Source organism: Sceloporus occidentalis, unplaced genomic scaffold (genome assembly GCF_023333645.1).
Source record: "Sceloporus occidentalis isolate IW3139 unplaced genomic scaffold, rSceOcc1.0.p SCAF_129, whole genome shotgun sequence".
Lineage (NCBI taxonomy): Eukaryota > Metazoa > Chordata > Lepidosauria > Squamata > Phrynosomatidae > Sceloporus > Sceloporus occidentalis.
Window position 1 is genome coordinate 1,183,074 of NW_028317109.1, and position 27,057 is coordinate 1,210,130.

Sequence of the window (27,057 nt, forward strand, 5' to 3'; positions counted from 1 at the left end):
GGGGGGGGACAGTGGTAGCATATCTCGGGGGGGGACAGTGGTAGCATATCTCGAGGGCGGGGGGGGACGACGACAGTGGTAGCATATCTCGGGGGGGCGGGGGATGGACAGTGGTAGCATATCTCGGGGAGGGAGGACAGTGGCAGCATATCTCGGGGGGGGGACAGTGGTAGCATATCTCGGGGGGGGGACAGTGGTAGCATATCTCGGGGGGGGGACAGAGTGGTAGCATGTTTTTTTGGTGCTTTTTTAAAGAAAAAAACTTTCTTTAAAAAAGCACCAAACTTTTAGGGGGCGGCCTATATGCGAGCCAATACGGTATATATACGAAAACAGGGAATTAAAATGAAACGCCAGAAAATGTGTATCATTTAGAAAAAGTACTGTTTTTGGTGCCTATATGTATGAGACATGCACGTGTTTTCTGCCTGTCTCGTAATTTTAACCCCCATCGTCGAAAGCTTCACCCAGTTTTTCCTCCCCGTATTAGAAAGCTGTGTATTGTACGGGGCCGTCGACACACTATACCACGTGTATATTATTCAGCACATCCTTTGCATCGACAGCAGCGCTGATCCCCGGTGGCTTTCGTGTGAATTAATTTTAGTTCTTGGCAGGCTGCGTTCCTTGGGGAGAAAAACCAGCACAGGAATCACAAGAACACGACTTTCCTCTAAAAATAGGACTGGAGATATAGTCCGGGGAATCGGCTCTGCTTTCTAAGTCTGTGAAATGAGCCGTGACTGGTCCCATTACACAGACCGGTATAAATGAATTACCCCACGTTCTACACTGAATGTAATCTCCTCACTGTATCAGACTCTACCACTTCTGCTGGGAGGCTGTTCCACTTATCTACCACCCACTCAGTAACGTAAAACTGCCTTCCATTCCATCTCAGCCTCCGACCCTCTAGTGTTAAGGTTCTGGTCTCTTGTTCTAACATTTCACAATAAACGATATGCTCTGTGTTAATGAGTGTAAGAGTCCCGAGACTCCAGTAAGCACGGTGCTGTACGTTCCTCGTGCCTGCGCGGGCAGAGCTGTGAACGTATATGCGGAGAGGCGGCGGTTCTTCGTCCTCTTCTCGTGTGGCACGGCGGGGATTCAGTGCGGACCTCCTCACAGTTGGACGTTTAATGATCACGGATGATTTTCAATCTAAGTCACATGCTCATGTTTATGATAACAATTATTGCATCCTGTCGTGAAACAAAATCATCGCGGTATTTTGTGACATCATACCTGCCAAGTGTCTTTAGAATCCAGACCTCTGATACCCCACTTCCCCTCCCATGTCTTATTTTTTTTTTTTTTTTGTTCTGTTGGAGCCGCTCTCCCAGCTTAGGAGTCCCAGCCCCGAGAGCTTCTATGAGCACGGGGACCACTTTTGCCTTCGCTCTCCACATCTTGTCTAGTTCTTCTGGTACTTCTCCTCCAGCTTCTCGTACTCTTTCTTCCTGATGTTGCTGTCACCGCTACATCTATCACCACCGCTGTCCTCTGGTCCTCGTCTACCACCACGATGTTGGGTTGATTGGCCGTTACCTGTGCGTCTTACACCCGGCCGCCGTGTGTTAGACTGTCTCAGAAGCCTCTCCTCATGGTCTGCGCTTTGGGCCCTGTCTCGTGCGGTAGATGCCGGCCTCTATGGATCTGGTGCTTTCTGCCTGCTGTTGTGGACAAGACAAGAGAGCCTGGAGATTAAGAACCTTTTTAGGTCCTGCATCGCTTTATGAGCATGTCGGTCTTCCCAGGAACATAAAGATCCCGAATGAACTTGCTTGTCGTGTTTGAGGGTTTCTAATTGTTTTTTTTTGTTTTTTTTTAATTTTCACTTAAGCCTACAGTGCCCCCTAGTGGGGTAAATTTTACTGGGTTCCCAAAGGCCGTTTGAATCGGTGAATAGAAGGTTTCAGACATTGCGGAGCACAATTTAGATTAGTATTATGAGGAGTTAGAGCCTTGTAGCTTATGACACCTTTAGCAGCCAATCCAGGACCAAAACTAAGACTTAATTAAGACTCCTTAAACTCATTAAAAATGTACATGTACAGGCTTTGTCATGAAGGAGTTAAATGTCAACAATTTGTACAGCCTTAAAAAATATACCAGTGTGTGTGTATATATATATATATATATATTGCACAATAAGAAGAGCATCTGGCATCCAAACAATTTGTTTAATGAAATGACATGTCAGGCACGTCATAGGTCATTAAGTGACCCCTTTTTCGTGACATGTCTGACCCGTCAATGGACGTTAAGGGGTTAAATAAATGCTGGGGAAGGCCACGTTACCCCACTTTTTGCATTTTGAATTTCATGTTATTGGGGCATTATGGAAGCCCCATTCGGCCGTTTGCCCAATTACCATGAAATATTCCACAATTGGTGACGCAAACTTTTATAAAACAATAAATACTAATAATTTCCGCTCGGCCGCACGCCTCGTCGTAACTCGTGGTTACCCCCTTTTTTCTTTTTGGACGCCCGGCGTGGCTCAAATTTAAAATCAAGAATATAATTTCATTGAGCCAAAAGTTTCCACCGTCACCGCCCCCCCCCTTATTTTTTTTTATATATTCTGTTTTGTTCTTTTATTCTGTTTGAAATTCTTCTCCTGGTCTGTATCTCCAGATGAAGGATGATTATTGTTTCCAGCCGTGTTTTTATTTGCAATCATGCAAATCGCTCTGTGCGTCTGCGATTTCTGCCTTGTCCGTAACGACGAATGCTCTGTAATCGGTGTAATCAAAAACCTGATTTATGAAATGCTGAAAAATGCAGCGCTTTTACTCTACGGACCCCACGCGTTTTCAGCTCGCAGAGAAAACCTTCTTTTCTTGTTTGCTCTCAACATAAATGTATCGGGGATCGCGGTAAATGCTCGAGATATTCGAAGCGCCCGCAGTCTTCCCAGCGACTCCAAATGCCGGTCCTTCTATCCTTTAGTTGGCGCGTTTCACAGGTGAAGGTAACCACGTATGGAGCCGTTTAAGGGTTAATCCAGGTGAAAACGATGAAAATACCAAATTTAAGTATTGGAGGCCAATACAGTGAGGGGTATTAAACATGCATGGGGTAGACATGCGTCTCCTGAATCTAAGAAGAGACCAACTTATTAAGGTTTGAGTCGTTACACCTGGAGAAACAGGCGACTAGACGGGGGCCGATCTGCCGGGATATGTTTCTATGACCAACTGGTTAATTAAGGGGCAGTTCACTAGTTCCTGGTACCCTGGGTGATCTGTCACAGATGTCCTTTTCGTCCATGCGCCTGCTTCCTAATAAAGAAGAAGGGGTCCTCCATGAGGTCCTGTTCTACCAATGTGGTTGATTATTCCTCCCCATTAACAAATCACTTAGGCAAAGTCTTATATATATATATATATATATATATATATATATATATATATATATAAATTTATATTACATATACTATTCTGCCATGTTACTAAGATAGTTTAAGGCTCTAGTTTCCAGTATAATACATCGGATAAAAGGAGAGGCTTGCGTCTCAGTCTCGCTCGTCTCCCGGTCCGTGTCCCCCGGCCGCGCATGCACCATTAAAAGAAAATATATATATATCTCTGCTCCATTCAGTGTGCATCTCTTTCACGCGCTGATTTGAAGGGATTTATTCTTATTTACTCTCGGCGAGGCAGCAGCTGGTCGGTTTGACAGCCGTCACCAATCATACCGGCTACCCGCGGCACTCTCCGTGAGCGGAGTTACTAATTATAGAAGCGAGCGCTGCCCCCCCATCCGCACCGGCTTCGGTCTGGTGATCTTTCGCGCGCCGACTCGTTTCTTTTGATGTTGGGTTTTGGTGACCGTCGAGGAATCGCCGGGGTCCGATTTAAAAAGCCCCCGATTTTATGAAGCTTTTCTGTTAAAAATGTCAATTAAAATAAACTGGTGATCTCCGGATAATTCCCATACTGTCTGGGTCATGGCAGGATGTGCTTATGGGGGGGGGGATGGGCCTCTGAAGATGCCTTTTCCTGATTCGTTGGGTTGTTTGGGGCTTTCGTAGAGGTCGTTTTAGATGGCGAGGGAGCTTAACCATTGGGGGGGTAATCAAAGTGTCTCGTTCCTAAGCAAGACCGATGGTCTTGATAAAAAAAAAAAAAAAATGTAAAAAAAAAATACACCCTAAAATATAATTTGCACACTCAGATTCCGGGGCGCTGCTGAAGAGACCCAACATGTAAATACTCGGCAAATACTCTGTAAAAGCCCCCGACTAGGGCATAAGTATTGGGGATCCCGTCACTCTACGGCCATATTTTTCCTCGTTCCCTCTGGTTGCCACTGGCTGCCGTTTCTCCCGAGGTCATTCTCTGATCTGGAAGTCCCATACAAGAAGCCTTCGCGCAGGGGGCGTCTGACTTTATCAGCCTCCGTGCTTAGGCGATAATGTTGCGCGTTTCCTTTTGTGCGAGGTCATCACAGCAGTCTTCAGAGCTCCAGGAGGAGACCGAAGAGTTCCAGGGGGTCATCGGTAGGCGAGTGTTCGCGTTAAACAGAAAGTCAAGTCATAGAAACGTTGAGAAAAGACATAAGTCCATCAAGTTCAACCCATCTACTGATCCAAAAGAAGGCAAAAAAACCCCAAACTATTAAGCTATTCCTTCTTGGCTCCAAAAGACGATCAGATTTCTCCTCGGATCAAGAAGCTCTAAAATATTAATATTCAGTCGTTTTTACCCCTGTATGTTCTGCTTTTACCCCTTTCGGAGGCATCCGGTGTATCTGATAGAACCTCCTCTCTCGGCGGTGGATTCCATACCTTTACTGCTCTCACTGTAAAGAATCCCTTCCTTTGTTTTGAGTGAAATCTCCGCTCTTTGCCCGTTTCTGTTAACGATCGGGTCGCCGGGGAGCTCTTTATATCGGGCCCCGTACATATTTATTCACCTCTCCCAACACCCTTGTTAGTTTTGTAGTCTAAGTACATTTCGCTTACATTGGTGTTTTATTAAATACTTTGGGGAGGGCGTCGGGGGGGCTCAGTGTGAAATATTCTCGTCGTGTTCTGCGTTAGTCCACCGATTCTGACGTCTTAAAGGTAAAAATGAATCCGGTGAATAATTAAAGGACCGAGCTGCGCATGCAGGGTTTGTTTTGCCGTCGAATGGAAACTTGTCTTTAAATACGATCTTCTTACATTTAAGTGTTCGGAAAGCTAATTAGCCAGCAGTGGGTAGCAACATGGAAATCTATTAAAAATACATCACGGACGGAGCATGAATAGTTAATGCGAGCAAAGGACCCCTTCGTTACGGAATAAGGTTCCAGAGACTCTTTAATACACGGGGTATAAGCACGGCCGCGTGTTGGACTCCACCGAGAGAAGAACGCGTGATGGCTTTATTTACGGGAAGTAGGTAAAATATTTTGGTCTCGGAAGGCGGACGCTTGCTAAACGCAGCAAAGTTTGGGGAGTTACGTCTGGGTCGGGAGTGCTCCGGATGCACCGCGTGCGTATATAACCGTCCCTATAACATTATTACCATCTACCGAAACTACCAGGAGTGACGATCCTGTCCGGGGGGCAGAATAGTGAATATTTACGTGAATAAACAGGCAGTATATGGGAGTGGGGTTTTTTTTTTTTTTTTTTTTACGTGCTCCGCCCCTTTCAGGTTTAGGGCACGTCGGCTTATTTTTGGTAAAGGAGGGTTTACTCTTGAAAGCTGCTTCTAGAGGGGGAGGTTCAAAGCCCATACCTCCCACCTGTCCCGGGTTTGTGCAGATATTCAGGCTCGACTGCTCCGCGTTTAGGGTTCAGGAGATCGGAGGATCTGTAGGAATGTTCCAAGCGCTCTGTTTTGATAGGCCAGGAGGTGGATGAGAGCACCAATCTCCTCCCTCGTCTCTTCTCTAGCCACGCCTCCACTTCTCGATTTGTTGTAAATGCCTGGAAAGAAGGGGTTATTAGTGGCCATTTAAATGGCGATCTGTCACTTCTTTTAATTCACTAACTCTTCCCGAGACTTGTGTGTTTTTTGCTTGTCAATCAGTATAATAATTTTGGAGAGGTTTAGTTTGAAAGTTAAGGTAGTAGATGCTGAGATCTGTGTCTCGGAGTAGACAGGACTTCACTGTGTCATCGGTTTCCGGTCCTAAACTTCTCTTCTTCCTTCCCCTTAAATCACGCTTAAAAAAAGCTGCTGAACCAATTAACAAGCAATCGGCAAAGTTTTCTGCCGCAACGAGTGACTCCGGACCGAGGTTACCACGATTTTAATATAAATCATAAAAAAAATGTAATTCTTGGTTACGTCCCTGAATGATTAAAAATCTCACATCGTATTAACTTTCGTTATTCGATATTTAAAGCCAGAACTCCACATTCCGACTAGAAAGAGTCGCTCCGAGGTCACGGGGCGCATTATACCTTCAGCCGGAACAAACAAGCTGCAGAACATTCTTAATGAACTTTCCAAACAATCCATTTTTAAATGAATTGGCAGCGGATTTAAAAAAAAATAATCGACTAATCACGTTAGATCGGCGGAATAATCAAGAGCGGATTAAAAGCGCACATTGCTGCGCGAAATTCCAGAGTCCCGTCACGTAGAATTCCCGGGCGTGATGTGGCCGAGCTCCGCTCTGAAAAGGCCTTCTTCGTCCAAGTCTGATGGAGGGCGGCCAAGTACAGCCTTGGCCGGGGAACAAATTCCGTTCGCGCTCCTCCGTCGCTGAAACCGGACCCTCGAAACACAGAACTTCTTAGAGAGAGAGAAAAAAAATAAAAAAAAACGCAAGAAGTGGCATTTAAAATTGTAAAAGCCCAAAATCCAAGTATTTCTAATGACTTCGTTCAGTGTTCTTTTTATTGCCCGCTGTGATCTTCCATTCTTGGTGGCTTTATATTAATTCTCGTCGTGAGGATGCCGGTCGCTTCCTTCGGGACAGGATGACCTCTATTCTAACTTCGATGTCCCGAAGTAAATCGGTCAATAGCGCGAGCAAGTACGTCAAAGCCACGTTAGGTGCCTTAGAGCGATCCCTTACACACCGATCCGTTATACAGCGGCCCGTTCTTCCTGTAAGCCACGTCCCCGTTATTCTTTGTAGAAAGCCGATAAAAAAGTAGAGATCTGCACCAAATCCAAGTATCCCGCGCATGCTGGGAAAAAAAAAAAAAGTCCTTTTAGTTCCATACAAAAACAATGAGACATTATAGAAGTGTTTCGCCCAAAAATATCTTCATCAGGATTTAATTTTTTTTAAAATTGTTCTTGTGTTGCGTACGCTTGGTGTCATTTTTTAAATAAATATATATATATATATATATATATATATATACACACACCGTATTTGCTTGATTATAAGACGACCCCCCAAAATCTGAATATTAATTTATGGAAAAAAAAGCCCGAATATAAGACGACCCTATAGGAAAAAAAAGTTTTACCAGTAAATGTTAATTCATGTAAACTATGTGTACAATTGTTTGTTAATAAAAGCTACGATTGAGAAAAATATTTTGTTTTTATTTCCTTTTTTTCAACCTGCCCCCCCAGTTATGGACATCTGCCCCCAGGCTTGCCACTCTGCCCCAGAAATGCCTTATACCCTCGTTATGCCACTGTGCCCCATGATACGCCTTTTAACCCTCTATATGCCACTGTGCCCCATGATATGCCTTTTGACCCCCTATGTGCCACTCTGCCTCCAGAATTGCCTTATACCCCTATATGCCACTCTGGCATTTAGGGGGTTAAAAGGCATATTATGGGGCAGAGTGGCATATAGGGAGGTATAAGGCATTTCTGGAGGCAGAGTGGCATTAAGGGGATTAAAAGGCATTTCACAGAGCACTCTGCCTCCAGAAATGCCTTATGCCCCCATTTAACACTCCCTCCCCCAAACTTACCGGTGCTTCTGAGTCGCCGGTGCTTAGTCCGGGCAGCGTATAGAGCTCTACACGCTTGAGCGCAAGTTGTCTACGTGAATAACATAACACAGGAGGATCCAGGTCCCCTGCATCACTGCGGGGGATCTGGATCTTAGTCTCATAGTCAGACCTATTTGAGGTCTGATTATAAGACGACCCTGATTATAAGACGAGGGGTATTTTTCAGAGCATTTGCTCAGGAAAAAACCTTGTCTTATAATCGGACCAATACAGTATATAATTTTATTATTTAAAAAAAAAAAAATATATATATATATAATATATAAGTGTGTGTGTAAAGGGAGAATGGGAATTATTTGGCCTTGGAGAGAATATGGTACATATTATCTAAATGGTGTCTTTCCTTCCAGGGTAGGGGGACATGATTTGTCATTTCGTCCCCCCCCCAAAAAAAATGAATACAAAGGTGCAGCGAAATGCATGTCGATATAAGTTTTTAGTATCCGGAGCATTTGCAGCGGGTGTACTTAAGTATGCTTTTTTTCAATAGAGGTGGTCAGGGGGCGGAGCCAGTGTAGAGATCTTTCCTAACGATTCAAAGAATGCATTAAAAAAATAATAATAATAATTTGGGGGATTAGGCCGACCCTTTAAAGAAACTCCTTTCTCACTTTAGAAAATAACATTCTGTATAAAGTAACGTTTTCCCATCACCTCGGCTGGAGGCTCCGGGGGGGCCGACCTTGGACGAGCTCCCGTGGCGGGTTTCTTTTTATTGTGGGCGCAGAGCGTTTTTTGCTAATGTTTCTTTCATTATTTTTCTTTCTTTCTTTCTTGGTAACATTTAACAATAGCTCGGCCCAGGACTCTTTAGCGCAGTAAGCTGCTTACTAACCACTCATGAAATACACTCCGGCTTCTCGGCCACCAGGAATGACATCACGCGTCATCATAAAGATTTTTTTTTTTTTGCTTATTCTACAATAATTTCAAAAAGAGGCTCGGTGCTGGAGGCCAATAAACCGTAACTATTCCCCTGAGTCGTCCTGTATTAGCCCAGCTCGTTGCAGCGTTGGAAAATACATTTTCCCAGGCGGTTCATCCAGCAGAACGAACAAAACCACGTTGCGCATGTTTCAGGGACGGAGCGTGAAGGGACTGTCTCTCACTTCTATGTGACCCAATCTATTCACTAATGGCAGAGTTGTGGATTTACCTCCTTCGCTATTCCTTATGGCTGGCAGGGTTCTTCAGCAAGAAGGGCTGAGCTGGCCCTGGATAATGTATAATTCAATGTGTAAGGAGACTGAAGAAACCTCACTGATTTAGCTATACATTATACAGGGCCAGCCAAGTGCTTCCTGCAGCAGACGCTCGCTGGGGTTGCAGCTTCATAATGTATAGTAAAGTCAAGGAGATGGAACGTACCATTTAGTGAATAGAGCCCACTGGTGCCCGGGTAGGAACTTGTCGGTTTCTGTGACCCCCGTGGTGACTTTGTGAGATTAGGTGATGTTGAAAAATAAATCTATTTCCTGCTATTTAATAGCACCGAGCTGTGCGTCTCAACGAGCTCATTAGTGTTAAAGAACGCGGCTCTTCATATATCAGCCTTGCTTACGTTTCTGCCTGGTACACAGCCATTCAAAAGTTTGGGGTCACTCAGCTGTTTTCATTGAAAAGGACATTTCTGGCTGTAACATAATTACAAAAGGGGTTCTAACCATCAATTAGCCTTTTAAACTTAAACTTGGATCAGCGAACACAACGTGCCATTGGAACCCAGGAGTGATGGGAGTGATAAAGGGCCATTGGAACCCAGGAGTGATGGGAGTGATAAAGGGCCATTGGAACCCAGGAGTGATGGGAGTGATAAAGGGCCATTGCAATGCAGGAGTGATAAAGGGCCATTGGAACACAGGAGTGATGGGAGTGAAAAAGGGCCATTGGAACATAGGAGTGATGGGAGTGATAAAGGGCCATTGGAACACAGGAGTGATGGGAGTGATAAAGGGCCTCTGTACGCCTATGGAGAGATTCCATTAAAAATCAGCCGTTTCCAGCTACATTTACAGCATTAACCCCATCTGTGCTGGATTTCTGATCTGTTTCATGCTATTTTAATGGACAAAATGTTTTTCTTTAAAAAAAACAAGGAAATGTCTGTGACCCCAAACTTTTGAATGGTGCGGTATATTTGTCCCATATGTAATCCTGGTAACTCCGAAACCGTTAATCTATGGGGTTCTGCGATAATAGATGGTTTATAGCGTCGTACATTTATCGCCGAGCGAAAACTATTCTGATAAATAACTAATGGAAGGGGGGGGGTGGAGACTGAATCCCACAGAAGCCAACTAATGGGGGGGGGGGGGATTTTGCATTGAAATCTTAATGAATTCTGTTTCCAAGATGGTCAGTAAAAGGGATTTATTCACGAAACTGTAACATGGCACATTTAACATACATCTCTCACTGTTCGTTATGAAAAGTAATTTCCAATTAGCGTGTCATGCTAGAAGAGCCATTAGGTCCGAACGGCCCAATTTGGCCAGTCCCTCGCCTGATGCCCCCTCTTTCCTCACCTGATGCACCCTCTTTCCTCTGAGGTCAGAATGTTTGAGGATATCGCAGGGTTCTACAGCCCTAAAAGCCCCGATAATGTGTATAATATGTCTTAGATCTCTCTACCTAGGCCATGGTCTCAAATATCAGTACTGCTGCATGAAAAGTGGTAGGGTTAGTATGGTAAATACCCTACTCCGTTACATAAGTAGAATAAAGTATCATTAGGTCACAAAGTGACATAAAAGGTTTGGTGAAGCCCCAACATGTGACCTTCTCTCCAGAACCTTCCGCATGCGCAGCTTCCCGTAGCAGGCGGCATTCAGAAGGGAATTTAAAAGCCATAAAATGACCATTTAACGAGGTGGGGAGACGGCCGACGTCAGAGCCGCTCGCTCAGCGCTGATTCCAGACGGCCTTAATGAAATGGAAATACGGTTTATACCCTGGGCGAGCTTAAGCCGCGCTCGCTCTCTGGCCGCGATTGAATGTTAAGGAGGAGACTGCTGTGCGCAAACATGCCTGGGCTAGTAACTCGATTGTTTCAAATGGAGACGCCGCGCATTTTGGATGTGACAGCCGGGCAGCGAGCCGCGCATGTACATCTCATTCAGCCTGGAAATAGAAATGGATGTGTTTATTATATAAACCTATTTATAGCCCCCGGTCCCTGAAATAACAGCAGCGGCGAAAAAAGTGAGGCGCGCAACCTAAAAAGCATAAAAGATTCCCATTCCTGGGTTGGCGCTATAATAATGACCAATAAATACACGACGCGAGAATCCAGCGCATGCCCAGCGAGTAAACATCCAGAGACGGCTTTAAATTCCATGAGAGACTCGGTGGGGACTGCGTTTTTAACCCATTCAGCTCCTTGGCAAACAATATCGCCAGGAAAAAAATTAAGAGGGGAATCTAACCGGGGGGTACTTTGACGTACCGGCTAGTGAAGCGATATATACGGCCGAAAGGAGCCTCTGAGCTTTCGTGCGTATTAAAGTGCGGCTGGTAGGAAATGAACCTAAATTAACGTTCAAGCAAAAACGGACATGGGTTTGTTATAAAATTAAACCAAAAATAGACTTGGGGTTATCTGTAGTGGGAAAAAAAAAATCTACTCTGTGTTTAAAAAAAAAAACAAAAAAAAAAATTATTCACACCATGAAGATGCTTCTAAGATATTGGTGTTACAGATGTATTTGTTGTGTCCTTCCGTAGCAGCGCGATATGATGCATCTGCACTTTTTAAATATTACGCGCTGCGGTTCACGTAGATTTTTTAATTTTTTTTCAACGAAAAGCAGATTTCCTTGAAATGGATAAGAAATCCAGCGCAGACGGGGTTAATGTTGTAAATGACTATTGTAGCTGGAAACGGCTGATTTTTAATGGAATCTCTTCATAAGTGTACAGAGGCCCTTTATCACTCCCATCACTCCTTTATCACTCCCATCACTCCTGTGTTCCAATGGCCCTTTATCACTCCCATCACTCCTTTATCACTCCCATCACTCCTGTGTTCCAATGGCCCTTTATCACTCCCATCACTCCTGTGTTCCAATGGCCCTTTATCACTCCCATCACTCCTGTGTTCCAATGGCACGTTGTGTTTGCTTATCCAAAGTTAAAAGGCTAATTGATCGTTAGAAACCCTTTTGCGATTATGTTACAAGAAATCCCCCCCCAATAAAAAAAAAGCTGAGTGACACCAAACTTTTGAACAGTAGTAGTGTGTATCAGCAAGTTAACCAACTCGCTCATAAAGTGACTCGTATTTGACCAGTCTATCATGTGACGTGAGATTAATTAAAGGCTAATAGAGAGATTTCATTACATTGCTCGGTATTAAATGTAGCAAATCCCAGCTCAACGTCATTCCACGATCGCCATGGGAACTTCCTGACCGCTTCTGCTATTGTTCTTTGTACTTAAAGAAACTGAAATGTTGTTTTTTCTGGGGCTTTTTTTTCTATTAGGCCCTTAGCCTCTTGGTGACAAAACCCTAAACCTGCTCATGATGTCATACATAGAAACATAGAATTTTCTGGCATATCGGCCTCATTCAGGCCCATCTAGTCGCCTTAATCAGTCGTTGGTCTCGTCTTAGATTCAGGAGCCATATGTCTATCCCATGCATGTTTAATCCCCTCACTGCATTACCTTCTACCACTTCTGCTGGGAGGCTGTTCCAAGACTTGTCTCCAAATGTTGAGTGCACAATTGCAGCCTCTTAAGTCCTGTATACGTCACTTCTTAGCTTGGACCTTAACTGGTCCTGTGGGTCGCTTTGTCTTATAGGCAGTGGCGTATTCTCTCCATGGGCAGCAGCTTTGGGGGCCGTCGGCCCCTATGCCGCATTCAGACGCTCCCTGGCGTGCAACTTCTCCTAGGGCTGGTCAGGGAAGAGATCTCCCTTGTAACCAGTCTAAAAACACTATGGAGCACTCCTGGCCAGCGCAGCCTCCATAGTGACCTTCCTCCGATTCAGGATATGACATCATACCGCGGCCGATGAGGTAACAGCCTGCTGGGGCCCTGCGCTGTGTCAAGATCCGTCTCTGCCCATAGGCTTACCCTTTTATAATATAGGAAATCTCCATTGTTACGGGGGAGCGCGCACCTAAGATTGAAAGCGAGATGCCCTAAAATCAGGCACGCAACGCGCGCCATCAAATACTTCCCGCTCGTCAACTTAAACCCGCCATCGGGCAGCCATTAATCAAGGTGTTCATCTCGACGTAAGTCATCTCCTGCCTATGTGAGCGGGTTTCTGAGCGGGCTTTTCAGATGTGCCCCCCCCGCGTTTTGGGGAGGGGGAGATGGCGGCTAATGGAATTTCTGTTAAACAGCAATAATAAAAAGCTGAGCAAATTGCTGAAGCCGGGGACCTCTCGGCCTCGCCGCGCCGGAGAAAATTACAGGCGAATCTTCAAAGCGACAGCTCAGCGGATCTGAAAAGAAATTGGGCTTTAAGTCTTCTGACCGGAGACGTTAATGGAACGGAGAACTGGAAGTGAAGAGGGGGGATTGACGGGAAAGCGGTTCGTATCGATGAAGAATGGGCTCTGTTGTGTTACTTTTGGCAAGACTGGCCACGGATCTCCGTAATCCTCACACGCCGGCGTTATCCGGTTGAGGGGCCGCCCAAAGGAGCTTTGTAACTTTCTTAAAATATCTATTATATTACACCCTGAAGACATAGAAACCGATGACAGATCGGCCCCCGTCTAGTCGATCAGTCGCTGGTCTCGTCTTAGATTCAGGAGCCGTAGGTGAGAGAAATAGATTACCTGCCATAGACCTATTTTCAGACTTACAGTGCCTAAAGGCGGACATGCTTTTGAGCAGAACTATGTCAGCACTTATGTTTATTGACTTGTACTACTCCATCATGTTCTTTGATTGTTGACTAATGTCCCTCTGAGACTCATTAAAGAAAAAAATTTCATTGTTAAGTACCCTGTAAGTAACGCCAACACAAATCAAAAGTGCTTACCTGAGTTGGAAGCTGCAGCTCTCCTGCTGAAGATGCCATCCTCCTTCTTCAATGGGAGCACATCGGGACAGCACCAGAGCTGACTACAGGCGAGTTCAGCCGGCGGGGGGGGGGGGGCGTTAGCGGGAGCCAGATCTTTGTAAGCAGGCGGTGCCGGTCATCATTAGAAAACAGCTTGTAACTTCTAAAGTACCCGCCACTTTCTCAGGATTTTAATATTTTCTGTCACTGTAATGAGGCAAAATTGTCTTAAAGCAACTTTGTAGTGTAATTCAGTTAGAAAAGAAAAAAAAATTCATTTTCAGTTTTGTTTTTGTTCTTTTTTTTTTATTTTTCTTTACATTTGCCATTGTCAAGCTGAGATGAATAGTTGATTTTTGTTTGTTAGCTTGTGTTACATTTAGACTGTATTTTACATTTTTTTTTTGTTTTTTTTTTTGTTTTTTTTTTGTTTTATCGGTACCATAATGTAAGTTTTTGGGAAATTCAGAGGAGCAACAAAAATTCATAACGGGATAAATGAATGGCCCACCAACAAATGAGGCTCCTGGACCCGATACATTTGGAGAAAGATTTTATTCTTTGACCACCACTTTTGTTTGTTTTGGGATTTTTTTGAGAATGCTTAAGAATAATAAAAAAAAAAAAGAAAAAATAAATGTGAAAATTCATCGGCGGGTAGCTGAGAGCGATAGTCAAACTCATTCCCGGTAATACCTATTTATTCAGAATTATTCATTGGATTAGCCGGCCGTAACCTGGGCGTTCAGTAGCCTGCAAAAGGGGGGGGGTGATTGAATTTAATTCCCAGGCTGCACTTTGTCCTTCGTATACTGGGGCTTTATGTGGCTTCTCCCCCTCCACTGAGGTCGATAAATTAGCCAATCTAATTTTGGTGAAAACACCGTTCAGAGGCTGTCCTTGTAAACCGTCAGAATGTGTATTACGATTACCCGGCACTAGACGCAGAGCTAGCACTCTTTAGGGCACTAAAGCTCGACAACCAGACCAACGTTAGAAAGTCCGCTCCGTTTAATCACTAACACTATAGAAACTCGTGGGGGCTTTAGAAGCCGATCTACCCTTTTTTGTAAAAGGATATTGGCGCTTTTGCTATAATGCAATATTTTTATTACATTGTTTTGAAGCCACACATTTTTTTTTTTTTGGAAGCCCGAGGTGCGTGCTCCTTTGGGTGCCGCATTCTGTGCACAAGGCAGCAGAAGCCAGACTACGAATTCCGAGTTCCCTCACGGAGAACTCGGACTGATTCCAACCCCCCCCCATGGGAGGGTCGGATTTGAGTCTCACTCCGAAGAGTGAGACTCCTTGCTGAATTTGTAGAGAGAGGAAGGGGCCAGAAGGCTCCCAATCCTCCTCCAGCAAAGTCCAGACTTCACTGCCTCTTAAAGGAAAACAGTGTCCAAAAACGTGGGATCAAAGTCGTGTGCCAAAGAATAGTGGGGGCCAAGCCGTGAAGTTTGGTAGCCGTGAATTCAAAAATTGGGGCAAATTAATAGGCACTCGTGATAAGTGAATTAAATAAATTAAGGAAAAATAATTTAAGGGCAGACCATTTCTGGCCTGCCAGATTCAAAAATATCACTTAACCCCAGGACCAGAAGGTACCTGGGGAAAAGGTAGTGCTGACGGGCCGCCAGTGGAACGTGCGCTCACCGTGTGCAGTGGCGTGCAATACCACACACGGTGACTCCAGCATTTCTGCCAGGGCAATTTCACCTCGGGCTCCATTAGCTATCCCGAACCCTAAGGCCAGAGGATTAGCATAGTCCCCACTTCCCCAAAGAGGAACTACACTTGATCTTAGCCAAAAGGCCGAGAAGCGAAGCCACACATTTTAACCCCTTCATGAAAAAGCCCATACATGTACGGGCTCACAATGCATTGTTTTCAATGGGTTTAAGGACAACCCATGGTCCTTAAGGGGGTTAAAGTTCATCGAAACATTTCAATACATAAAGTACAGGAGGGGAGTTTATTAAGGAGAAGAAATGTTGGAACGAGAGACCATCATCTAAAACTAGAGGGTCAAAGGCTGAGATGGAAGGAAGTTTTACTTTACAGAGAGGGTGGTGGATAAGTGGAAGAGCCTCCTAGCAGAAGTGGTAGAGGGTAATACAGTGAGGGTATTAAACATGCATGGGATAGACATACGGCTCCTGAATCTAAGACGAGACCAACGACTGATTACGGTTTGAGTCTTTACAGCAGGAGAAACGGGTGACTAAACGGGGGCCAGATGGGGGCCGATCTGCCGGCAGGTTCTGTGTTTCTGTTCTGTGAGTCTCTCGTCGCTGTTTCACAATCAGATGCTTGATTCGGATGATTTGCCATCTGGCTGAGGCTTGTACCTCACAAGATTATTCTGCGAGAAGTGATTATAGAAACAGGCGGCGCGTCTCGTTCCGGAAAACCTTTATCTTTTGTGCGGAATACGCAGGGGGGGGGCTGGGGAGGGATTAGCGTTCTGACGGCTAAAGAGACCAAATCATCCGATCGTTAAAATCTCGGCCGACGAGGACAACGTTTACTTTATGATTTATGTTTTAGATTCTCTGTCTGCAAAAGCAGAGGAGGCTAAACCGTTACGTTTCTTAGCGCAGTTGGTTTGCCCGACGTTCGGAAATGTTAGCGCCTCTAGCAGGGGCGGGGCTAGCCCCAGATGGTTATTCGTGGGAGGGAACTGGGTGGGGACTGGGTGCGGCCACACACTTCTCCCCTACCCGGAGACCCAGGGATGCCGGGCGTCCCCTGGAGACTGCTGGTCAAACCTGGAAAGTTTCTATAAATATCAAGATGGGACGTTGTTTGAAAACGCTGCCTGTAGCTGTTCTGCGTCGTGTTTTAAAACCATAAATTATTTTATTTTGGAATGTTTTTATTTTAAGCTTTTTTTTTATTTACGTCTCATTTTTGTTTCCTCTTCAGGTAACAACCTCGATGCCATCCATGATATAACTGTCGCCTACCCTCACAATATTCCTCAAACAGAGAAGCACATCCTAAACGGCAACTTCCCCAAAGAGATCCACTTCCACGTCCGCAGGTACCCCGTCAGCTGTCTGCCGGCCTCCAAGGAAGCCCTGCAGGTCTGGTGCCAGGATCGGTGGAAAGAGAAGGAAGAGCGGCTCCGAGCCTTTTACGAAGGAGAGAGATACTTCGACGCCTCGAGGCGAAGCAGAATCCCACCCTGCAAGTCCGAGCTCAGGGTCCACCTGATAAAGTTTGGCTCTCTCCTTTACTGGACATCGTTCACCGTCGCGATGTGTGTCCTGATGTACATGTACAGCTGCGTGCGGTGGTATTTCCTCGCCGCGGTCGTCGTCTTCACCCTCCAGGAAAAGTTCTGCGGCGGGTTGGAGCTCATCGAGCTCGCCTGCCACCGATATTACACCAGTAAGCATCGCCAGTCCCTGTCTGCGAAGGGAGACTAACGCCGGGCTTCATCCACAAGCTACCTTTTTGTAAACTGTGACAATTTCTGCATGTAAACCATCTTTCCAAAAACCTTCATTACTGTTTTTTGTTTTTTTTAAAGGAATATTTTGCACTTTTTTTGTTTTTAAAAAAAAGCAAAAAAAAAAAAAAAAGTACGTTAAGTAGATCATTCTATATATTGAATTATAAACCATGAGTGAATGCGATCTTATTATACGGTAACAAGTCAAAGGGCGGTTAGAAGTGCGACATTTGGTAATTATTTACCAGGAATCAATTTATGAATTTAAGGGATTGCCTGTGTCTGTCTCATATATATATATATATATATATATCCCCGATTTACTCAGAGACCCTGTGTTATGATATAGCGGACCTTGCGTTACCGGTTTGTTCCGTGAATTGCGTAGATATTTTGGAACTTTTTTACCTACGTCTGGCTCTATGTATGTCGGAGCTATGTATGTCGGGGTCCTTCTTTATTTATATAAGTACGTATATGTGTGTGTATATGTATATATATGTATATATATATATATATGTATATGTATATATATATATATATATAATCTTTTTAAATGATGATCCTCAGTTATAGGATAAGATAGGAAATTCAGGGCTCCGTCCGCAGCCGTTCCCTGTTTAGACAATCGTGAGTTTCTCTTTTCGTATCATAATACTGTAAGTCGGAGGATGCACGAGGCACGTTAATAAGAACCTTCATTCTTGCCGGATCTTCCGTATGATTCCGTCCGTGTAAATCCCAAGGTGCTTTGGACATAAGCGAAGGAATGAAATATCCCGCATTACCGCAATGTCGTTTTATGCCTTCTGTTTACATGAAATACAGTGTGGGGGGCACTTGATGGAGACGAAGGTGGAGCTGAGGTGGGTTTTTGGTTACGTGATGCAGATACGTGTGGAAGAGGCAGAAAGTAACGTCGATGTCGTGGCACGTGTGCCTTTGTGCTCCACGTCTCACCCGGCTGTGTGTGCCAGCGATTCCGGGGGCAAATTGTACCTTTTCTCTCTCTTTAGAGATTTTAAAAACAGAGCTTAGGGGTCCAATCGATTTGAAGGCACTCATGGAAGCGCTGCGGTTCTTTCTGCCCTGACACGCACCGTGTTTTTACATAGGATCTCTGATTTATGTTCTTATTATAATTTGTATGTTTTTCACACTGGCTTTATATTGAACGGCGTCACCGCACTGGTCATCTATCCAAAAGAGTAACAGACGAACCGCCATCGTACTGGCCTTTTAGGATTTACTTATGGGGAGAGTTATTTTTAAGCTCCTTGACTTTGTTATGAAGAGCCGACCTCCGTGAGCGTCTACTGCAGGAAGAGCTTGGCTGGCCCTGTATTATGTATGGTTAAATCAGTGAAGGTTTTTTTCAGTCGTCTTTTACACATTATATGGGGCCAGCTCAGCCCTTTTTCCTGGGGGGGGGCCTAGTTTACTATATTATGCTTAAATGCACATTCACACACACGCACTCATTCTAGTGTATACGCCGCTGGCACGTGTTGGCCTACCAGACTGGACAGTAAACCTTTTAATGATAATGGTGAGAGCTCCCAGCTACTCTCATATAGAAAGAGTGCCGGCCTGATTTCATTCCTTTTTCGGAGGGGTGAGAGTAAAAATTGTAACGCACATTTTAAAGAGGTTTATGTACATCGCTGTAATGTCATGATGTGTATGCTGTGCTCGGTATATGTAAATCGTTCTATTCTCGATGCTGGAGCCCACTGGGGGCTATTCTTCACTCTCACAGAATAGACCCCCTATCGTCACGCTGGGGCAACTGTCTCTGGAAGCTGACCTCAAACACCCCACCCCGTCCCAATAAGTTCCTTCCTTTATTGTGATTTTATATATATTTTAAAGTCATTGATATTGTGAATATTTATTATGCTTTTTCCCCATAAATAACTGTACACGGGCAGAATTGTATATGAACACGGACCTTACATTTTGTAGCGTTTAACTTTGCAGGAAACGCGTAGATCTGGTTAACCCCGTTATTGCCAGAGATGCCCTGCTTAACCCCTTGCTCCCAGGAGCGTAGGAAAACCAAATAGATTACCCTGTGTCTCGTACAGGCGTTGTGTATAAAAGGCTATTCTGGTTTAAAATGCTGTCTTATCGCCGCGGTAACTATGGAATAGTCCTTAGTTGTGATCTCGATGTATTCTTTCTGTATTGGTTCACCGGTCTGGATTCTGGCAGTGAAACGGTTAAATATATGGGGGGGGGGTCCTGAACAATGGCTACCGGTTTCTATTGTTCTGGGGTTTATAGGGGCAGTTCTGTGTTAATCTCGTTCAGCTGTCATGTTAACAAAATAAAAGGTTTTTAATGAGATCTATTTTAACTCTTTGAATGCCAGTGGGGCATCTCCACTCGTACGTTCAAAAGGGTTACATGCAAACCGCAATGAATCGCTCCCGCTGTTCTCAGTTGGTTAACACAGGTATAAAATCCGATAGATGCTCATTCTTTTAAGATCGAATGTTCCTTCTGAGCTTCTCAATGGGGAGGAATTAGCGATGGAGCGTTTAGGGGATAAAAGGATACTATAGTAAAAGATACTGGACAGACTCGATGGGCCAAATCGCCTCTACATGCTGGATGCTTTGAGATCAGGAACTTGCTGCGGTCGTCCATCTTTAACGCTCCATTTAGTAAATACGCCAACTGCATTTTTATTAACATTTTAAATATTTAAATGTATTTAAATATTCTAATAAAATATTGCGTTTCCATCACGTTCGTCTTCAAAGTTGTTTTTTTGTTTTGTTTATTGAAATCAACAGATTTTGGTGGGACGCCAGCAGAGTTCTTCAAGTTAAAGCAAAAGTTCCTTTAAAGAAGGGCCGCGGTGGCCGTAAGAAATACATTCGCCTTTGATGTGCTCGGAAAACTTTTACCTTCGCGTTTCGCATAAGGCCATCTCGGTTCTTCTTACTTTAAATTAACTACAACTCCTGGTTCCATCAATACCGTAAATTTATAGCACAGATCAAACGCTGTTATATTGTGGGATCCAAGCTGATGGCTGCCTGGGAGTAATGGGATTATACATAGAAAAGCCCTGCCGGGATGTTGTACGCCTGTATTTATACTTCCGTTCTCTTTTTAGATCCGGATAGGTTTTTATCTTTGATACGCGCCTCTCCTTAGTGCCTTCGTTACGTGAAGCTTTCCTCTGATGTTCTTTAGTCAATCACATTTTGTAATATGTTCCCCTCCCCCCTTCCGAGGGATGAAACGCGTTGGAAGTCTTTGTTTCCCTGCGTTAATAAAAAGTCCACTCTGTTGATCAAGCGACTGTTTGGAATTAAAGCTACAGGATCGGAGGTTTAGATGGAATGGAACAAAGTTTTACTTTACTGAGGGTGATAGATAAATGGAACAGCCTCCCAGCAGAAGTGGTAGAGGGTAATACAGTAAAGGGATTAAACATGCATGGGATAGGCATACGGCTCCTAAATCTAAGGCGAGACCAACAACTGATTACGGTTTGAGTCTTTACAGCAGGAGAAACGGGCGACTAGAAGGGGGCCGAATGGGGCAGGCGGATTCTCTTTGCCCCGCGTTCATAGCTGTTCTGGAGGATGGGAAGTTAAAATGACTGCTTACTTTGCATCAGGTGGGTTTGTAATGCGTGCGGATTGATTATTTCATTCTGGAAACTCCATTAAACAGGCTTGTTAAGTGAATCCAGTTTTATCACCTAAAAATAACATAAAGCAGAAAAATCCATAAATATACCCCAAATACCCCCAGCCCGGTCTCGGTAATTTGGAAGTATTTGATTTCAAGATTTAATTGATGCAAATTTCCATATGGAAACAATTTATTTGTTTCTAAAATCTTTTCTTCCCTCTTCTAGAGTTATGGTTAATATTTATTGGTTTTGGGGGGTGGGGGGGTTTGCACCCCCCCCCAAGAAAAAAAATAATATAAAATGCATACATTGAAACCAGATGTTTGTTCTTTGGATACAGCGTATGAAACGTTCTCTACGGGGGGGGGGGGTCCACGTTCCATTCCTTAGCGGGGGGGTATAAAAGGTCAACCTGTGGATGAAAATGTTTTTTTAGGAAATATTTCCACTGAAATAGAATATTTGTAACATTTTGGGACTGTCGGATTAAAAAAAATCCCCAACATATATGTCTTATATCTGCATCCTGCTGTTCCAACCTCTGTAAGTAATGAGAGTTGCTGTTCTGGGGCTGGTTTGGCGTGATGAGATGATGTCATGGGGCAAGATATAGCCATGAAATCCCAAGCCGAGAAGTTGCCCCCCCCAAGTGTTTAGCCCCCCCCCCCCCCCCATTGATGGCATTCTGGGTAGCCGAAAAGGAGCCTGTGCTTTTTCATGGCTCTTCCCATCACGTTCTGGGGCTCTGTCCCCAAATTGGGAGAAATACAGTGAAAAAGGTGCAGGCGCTGTGGATAAGCAACCTGGTCGTGTTTCCCCGTGAAGTCCCGCTCAGTTAGAACCCAGACCGTTACAGTGAAGCCGATGCCGTTTATGTGGTTACTCCTCGGAAAAAAAATGGATGTAAATGTCCTTTTAGCCAACGCCGGGACCTCTTCCCCGTGACACGTACCGCACTTATCAACCTTTTACAAAAGTCTATCTCCAAGTCATCAACTAAGATCAAGTAACGATCCTAACAGATAGCGCAAGATTTTTAGATACAGAATGATATTTTTTTATACATTTTTAGAAATAATACATTTTACACGGCCCTGCTCTAGCTCATCACCCGGATTTACCATTAGACGAGGTTTATGCAAACCGATTACCCAGAATTAGATTTTTTTTTTACACTGAATTTGCGCTTGTGTCCGCTCCGCTCGTCCCCAATCCCCTAAATACAGTTCTCTAGAAAAGCTGCGACTGGCGCAGTAAACACTCATTTTTCTGTGGCCGCGTGCTGAGCAAACGCATGATCGCAACGTCCGCGTCCAGTGATGGGCTCTCGTGTCTGAGGGCTGCGGTTAATTAACTCGTCGAAACGGGGAGATAATGGGGAAAAATAGCACAAGGACTCTCCATTTTTACGGACGGCTCCACGTAAGAGGTTTAATGCTGAAAATACTATTCAGAATAGACACCGCAATTCAGTATGAGCTGAGCTGAAAACTAGGTAGGGGAAATGGATGTGGCTAAAAGCCGGCCCCTGCTGGGAGAAGCAGGAAAATGGCCAGGAGACCCAGGGATGCAGTCCTTCGCCTGGGAAAATAGGGACTGTTGGCCGGTATGGCCTAACATGAGTCCATAATAAATGAAATTTCTGAAAGCGAGGGTCCTGCCGTTTCTTGACATTATTGTCCCTTTAATTATATATCCTGGTGAAGAGGACATTGTCTAAAACTTGAGGGTCAGAGGCTTAGATGTCCTCAAAGAAAGTACAGCATTCCTACAAGTAGAAGGTGGTGGAGACCAACCTTCCAGCGGAAGTGGTAGATGTTAATACAGAGGGGGATTTTAAATTACCAAGGCATAGGCATATGGCTCCTCTGAACATAAGAGAAGACCAAGGACCATGTAAGGTTTGGGGTAGGTTAGCTGGAAATGGGCTGTTTCGACCACAAAATTCTGATATGCTTTTGCTGCTTAACCTGTTGATGGCGCACTACTTGAACTTAATGGGTTAAAAAAAGGGCTACATTTACAGAAACTGTATTTCAGCAGTTACGGCATTTGTCGCTGTTGGAGTTTCCAGATCAAATGCGGGCAGATTTTTTTTTTTTTCTTCGCATGAAAATAATCCCTTACTGATGACTAATAAAGAATGTTAATAAAACAGATAATCTGTTTAATTTAATCCAATGGAATTTGGGCGCTTTTTTTTTTTTACCATAACTGACAGCTGGCCGCGCCTCTAATTAATAGCTTGGTTGAGGCGCGATCCATTAGATGACTTCTCTGGCACTTCACCGAGATGATAGAAATAGTGAAAACAAGACTCGTACAAAGGGCTCTTTGTTTGAGATCTCAATTGCCTCTCTGGCTAATCCATTTTAGAATATACATTTGGGGAAATAAAATGCCTTGCTTTCTCAAATGCTTCCATTCAAGATTCAGTGGTCGTCTAAGGAAGGACGATCTTTTTTTTCCATTGTCGGAGAGACGGAGAGGTCACGCTTATTAGAACTGTTGCATAAGACCATGAACTGTCCCAATTGCAATAGTGTTTTCAGAGATTACCACAAAGTGACATTAATGCTGAATTATCCAACCATAGAGAATGGCCAGAAGAGGAGGCCACCATCAAACACCACGCATCTTCTGATATACTTTATTGATGGGGCCTGACCATGGCCAAGGCTGATCTGGGATCCACTGGGATCTACTGGGATATCGGCAAAACAAAAGCTAATCTGATAACATTCTAGAAGTCTAGTGTTCTGGACTGACCCCAGAGGTTTAACCTGCAGCTCTATACAGAATTATAGCTCAATTATTACCTCAAAATCACAACTGGTCTAACAGCCTTTAATTTTTAGGCAGGAAAAGAATTGTCTGCCCACTCACAGTTTGGGTCTAGCCACACACCTAGGTGTGGCAATACGATCCCCTTTAGCTTTCATCCTGCCCATGAGGAGCAGGAAAAAAGCAAGCTCCACATGGCACCTTAGGAAGTGCCCCGGTATTGTTATTATTTTGTTACCTTGTATTACCCTACACACAGGCCAGTGATCCCTCCCATGAGGAGCAGGAAAAAAACAAGCTCCACAGGGCACCTTGGCAAGTGCCCAGAAATTATTATTATTGTGGTTCCTTGTATTGCCCTACACACAGGCCTGTGATCCTGCCCATTAGGAGCTGGAAAAAAGCAAGCTCCACAGGGCACCTTAGGAAGTGCCCAGGTATTGTTATTATTTTGGTTCTTTTTATTACCCTACACACAGCTTGGCCTGAGGAGCAGATTGGATGTCCTTTCTAGAGAAGAAAGGTCCATAATAATGAACATACCCCACCACCATACTGTATCTCGATAAGTGGGTCACCATACACAATCCTTATCATTCATGTATTAAAATTGTAGAACGTGATCAGTATCCGTCTCCAGTTTTCAATAAGCTGCTCTGTACACATCGGCAACAATAATGTTAACGCGGAAACACGATGACGTTCATTTTTCAGCACTTCAAAAAGAATCAACCCAAATTACTAATATAAAGTGACGTTTAATAGGATAGACACTAGGAAAATAACTAATTTAGCATTTTTTCATACCCAAAACTGTTTTAATATGTTTTTTTTTTCTAGGTTAGAAGGAAAGAAAAAACACTAAAAGCTGTTTTAAGTGAACGTTCGGGGCCCCGAGGCTTTGATAGCATTATTTTCAGATATGCTTGATAGCCTTTGCTTTTTTTGTCAACAGAAATACTGAGTGATTTTACAAAATATAAAACAAATAATTTGAATAACATTGTTGTTCAAAGTCCCGACTGATGTATTTGTCCCGGAGAAACCAAAGTCATCTGAGTTTGTTATTTTTATTTTTTTTTCATGCATAAAATAACCAGGAGATGAAAAATCAAAGCAAGATAAAAGGAACACAATTATCCGTTATTGATGTATTTTTGTGCCCGTTACTCTGCGTCTATGAAATCTAAATCTCCAAACATATTACACAGCCGTTAAACGGACGGCCCAGGAAGAGAGGCTTTGTAATATTTTGAATCGCTTCTTTTGCATATTTTTTTTAATCTATTCCATTGGAAATATTTCATTTCTTTAGAAAATGCCCTTTTGGTCCATCCCAGCTGTCTCTAGAGATAATTGTCCATTGCTTCCTGCAGTGGCCCCGGCCTTCTAATGCCAAAGCCTCGCAAATTTGAGCCTTGGGAAAATTTTAAGCGGTTTTCTGTTTAATTAGCATTTTGGGACTTCGGGCTAAAAAAAAATGCTATTCTATACAAAAAATAAAATATAAGGAGATAACGTCGGCAGCTTTTGTTTCATAATAGCGTCATTCGTGCAATGACCAACATCAGGGTCTATAACTCAATCCCAGCAGATATGAAGGCTTCTACGAGGAGACTCTGTGTGTTACTGGCACACAGCCTTTACTGCCTCCTATGGAGGCTGTGCACATTCTTCTATAATGTAAATGGGCCAGTTGGGAAGATCAAGGAGGGTAACTTGCCCATATGACAGCCTGGGGACCCTGATCGCCCAAGTTCGCAGTCTGTCACCCTAGGCCTTGTTGGATTGATATAACGGGCAGATGTGAAGGTTGAGTGGAGATTTTCCAACAATTCTGGAATCCATGAAAGCTTTATAAGAATAGAATCCTTGCCAGACAATCCGGAATAAACACGTACCGGCTCTGCATACGGCCAATATCTGCAAACGAAGAGCCGCGCCGCGTGGGTTGTCCTTTATTTGTCTTTAGTTTATCAGCCTGCCCTGACACACACACTTATCATACTTACACCAATTTTCATAGTTTATCATTAGCTGCCAGGAAAACCATCCTTGGCGTTAACAGTAAAGAGAGATGCTTTCTCTGGTCCAAGGAACGTAATATGAATTATTTTTCCTTATAGAAGAGGAGAGGAAGCAGCTTCTCGCTTCTACTGACCAGATTCCCATAAAGCCAAGGAAAGAGCAAAGTATGCGAAATGAGCTGGTGGTACCAGTTGGTGATCTGGAGGGTATTCTGGAAAGTTCTGGCTCGTTCCCCGCTGAAAAGAGATGCTCGGCTCTATAATACGTTGAAGACGGTGGATATTGTCTTTGTGCTTACTACATTTTGAAGATCGCGCAATAGTGCATGAATGAATTGTGAAATTTGGGCTGCTGTTTTCATGATTTCCATAGAAAACCATAAGTCTATAACCTTAATTAACTGCTAATTACGATGGGTGTAAGTGATTACTGATATTCTATTCAGGCTGTGTAATAGATTCCACAACCATTATTCATCATTTCTATAATTAACGTATAAACCCTGTCATCTAAGGATGTTTACTTAACTGAGAGGGTGGTGGATAAGTGGAGCAGCTTTCCAACATAAGTGGTAGAGGGTAATACAGTGAGGGTATTAAACATGCATGGGATAGGCATACGGCTCCTGAATCTAAGACGAGACCAACGACTGATTAAGGTTTGAGTCTTTACAGCAGGAGAAACAGGCGACTAGACGGGGGGCCGAATGAGTCTCTACGTAGCAACATTATTTTCAATAAATGAAACACAAAAGTACACTAAATATTAATAAAAAAAACATGAATGAAAGAGATTTTACAGGAATGGAAATTTGAATTTTACATACTCTTTACATACTGGATACTTGATGGAGTCTGACTGGCTGTAATTAGAATAATATACCTGGGGTAATGTCATATGAAATAATTATCTCTCGGCGTGCGTCGCTACATACATCAGAGGACGGAAAGCACTATTTTTGGATGACCCATCTCTGCCGGGGGGGGGGGAAGAAAAATAAACCACAATGGAATATGAAGCTTTAAAGTAATGAAAATGTTGTTTTGTTTTTGAAGAGCAAAATTTATTTGCAGTGAAATTGAAATAAATTAGACGACTCAACCGATCCTGAATCTTTAGCTTCAGTATAGAGTTGAAACATTTATAGTTTTAAATGAAATAAAAGAAAAAACAAA

The 27,057-nt window shown here is 43.7% G+C and overlaps 1 protein-coding gene and 1 non-coding gene across 2 annotated transcripts in view; one reads left to right on the forward strand and one right to left on the reverse strand.

The window, feature by feature from the left end:
• The window catches only part of LOC149281669 (lysocardiolipin acyltransferase 1-like), a 37,169-nt gene extending 19,780 nt beyond the window's left edge, over window positions 1-17,389 (forward strand). Inside the window, exon 5 of the mRNA XM_089499101.1 lies at window positions 16,884-17,389. Within this exon, the coding sequence (XP_089355227.1) occupies window positions 16,884-17,389 (506 nt within the window). The remainder of the gene's footprint in view (window positions 1-16,883) is intronic.
• On the reverse strand, window positions 15,601-15,782 carry LOC149281670 (U2 spliceosomal RNA). Its single transcript, XR_016278032.1, has one exon. It is a non-coding gene; the product is annotated as a U2 spliceosomal RNA (small nuclear RNA).
• Window positions 17,390-27,057: the final 9,668 nt, after the last annotated feature.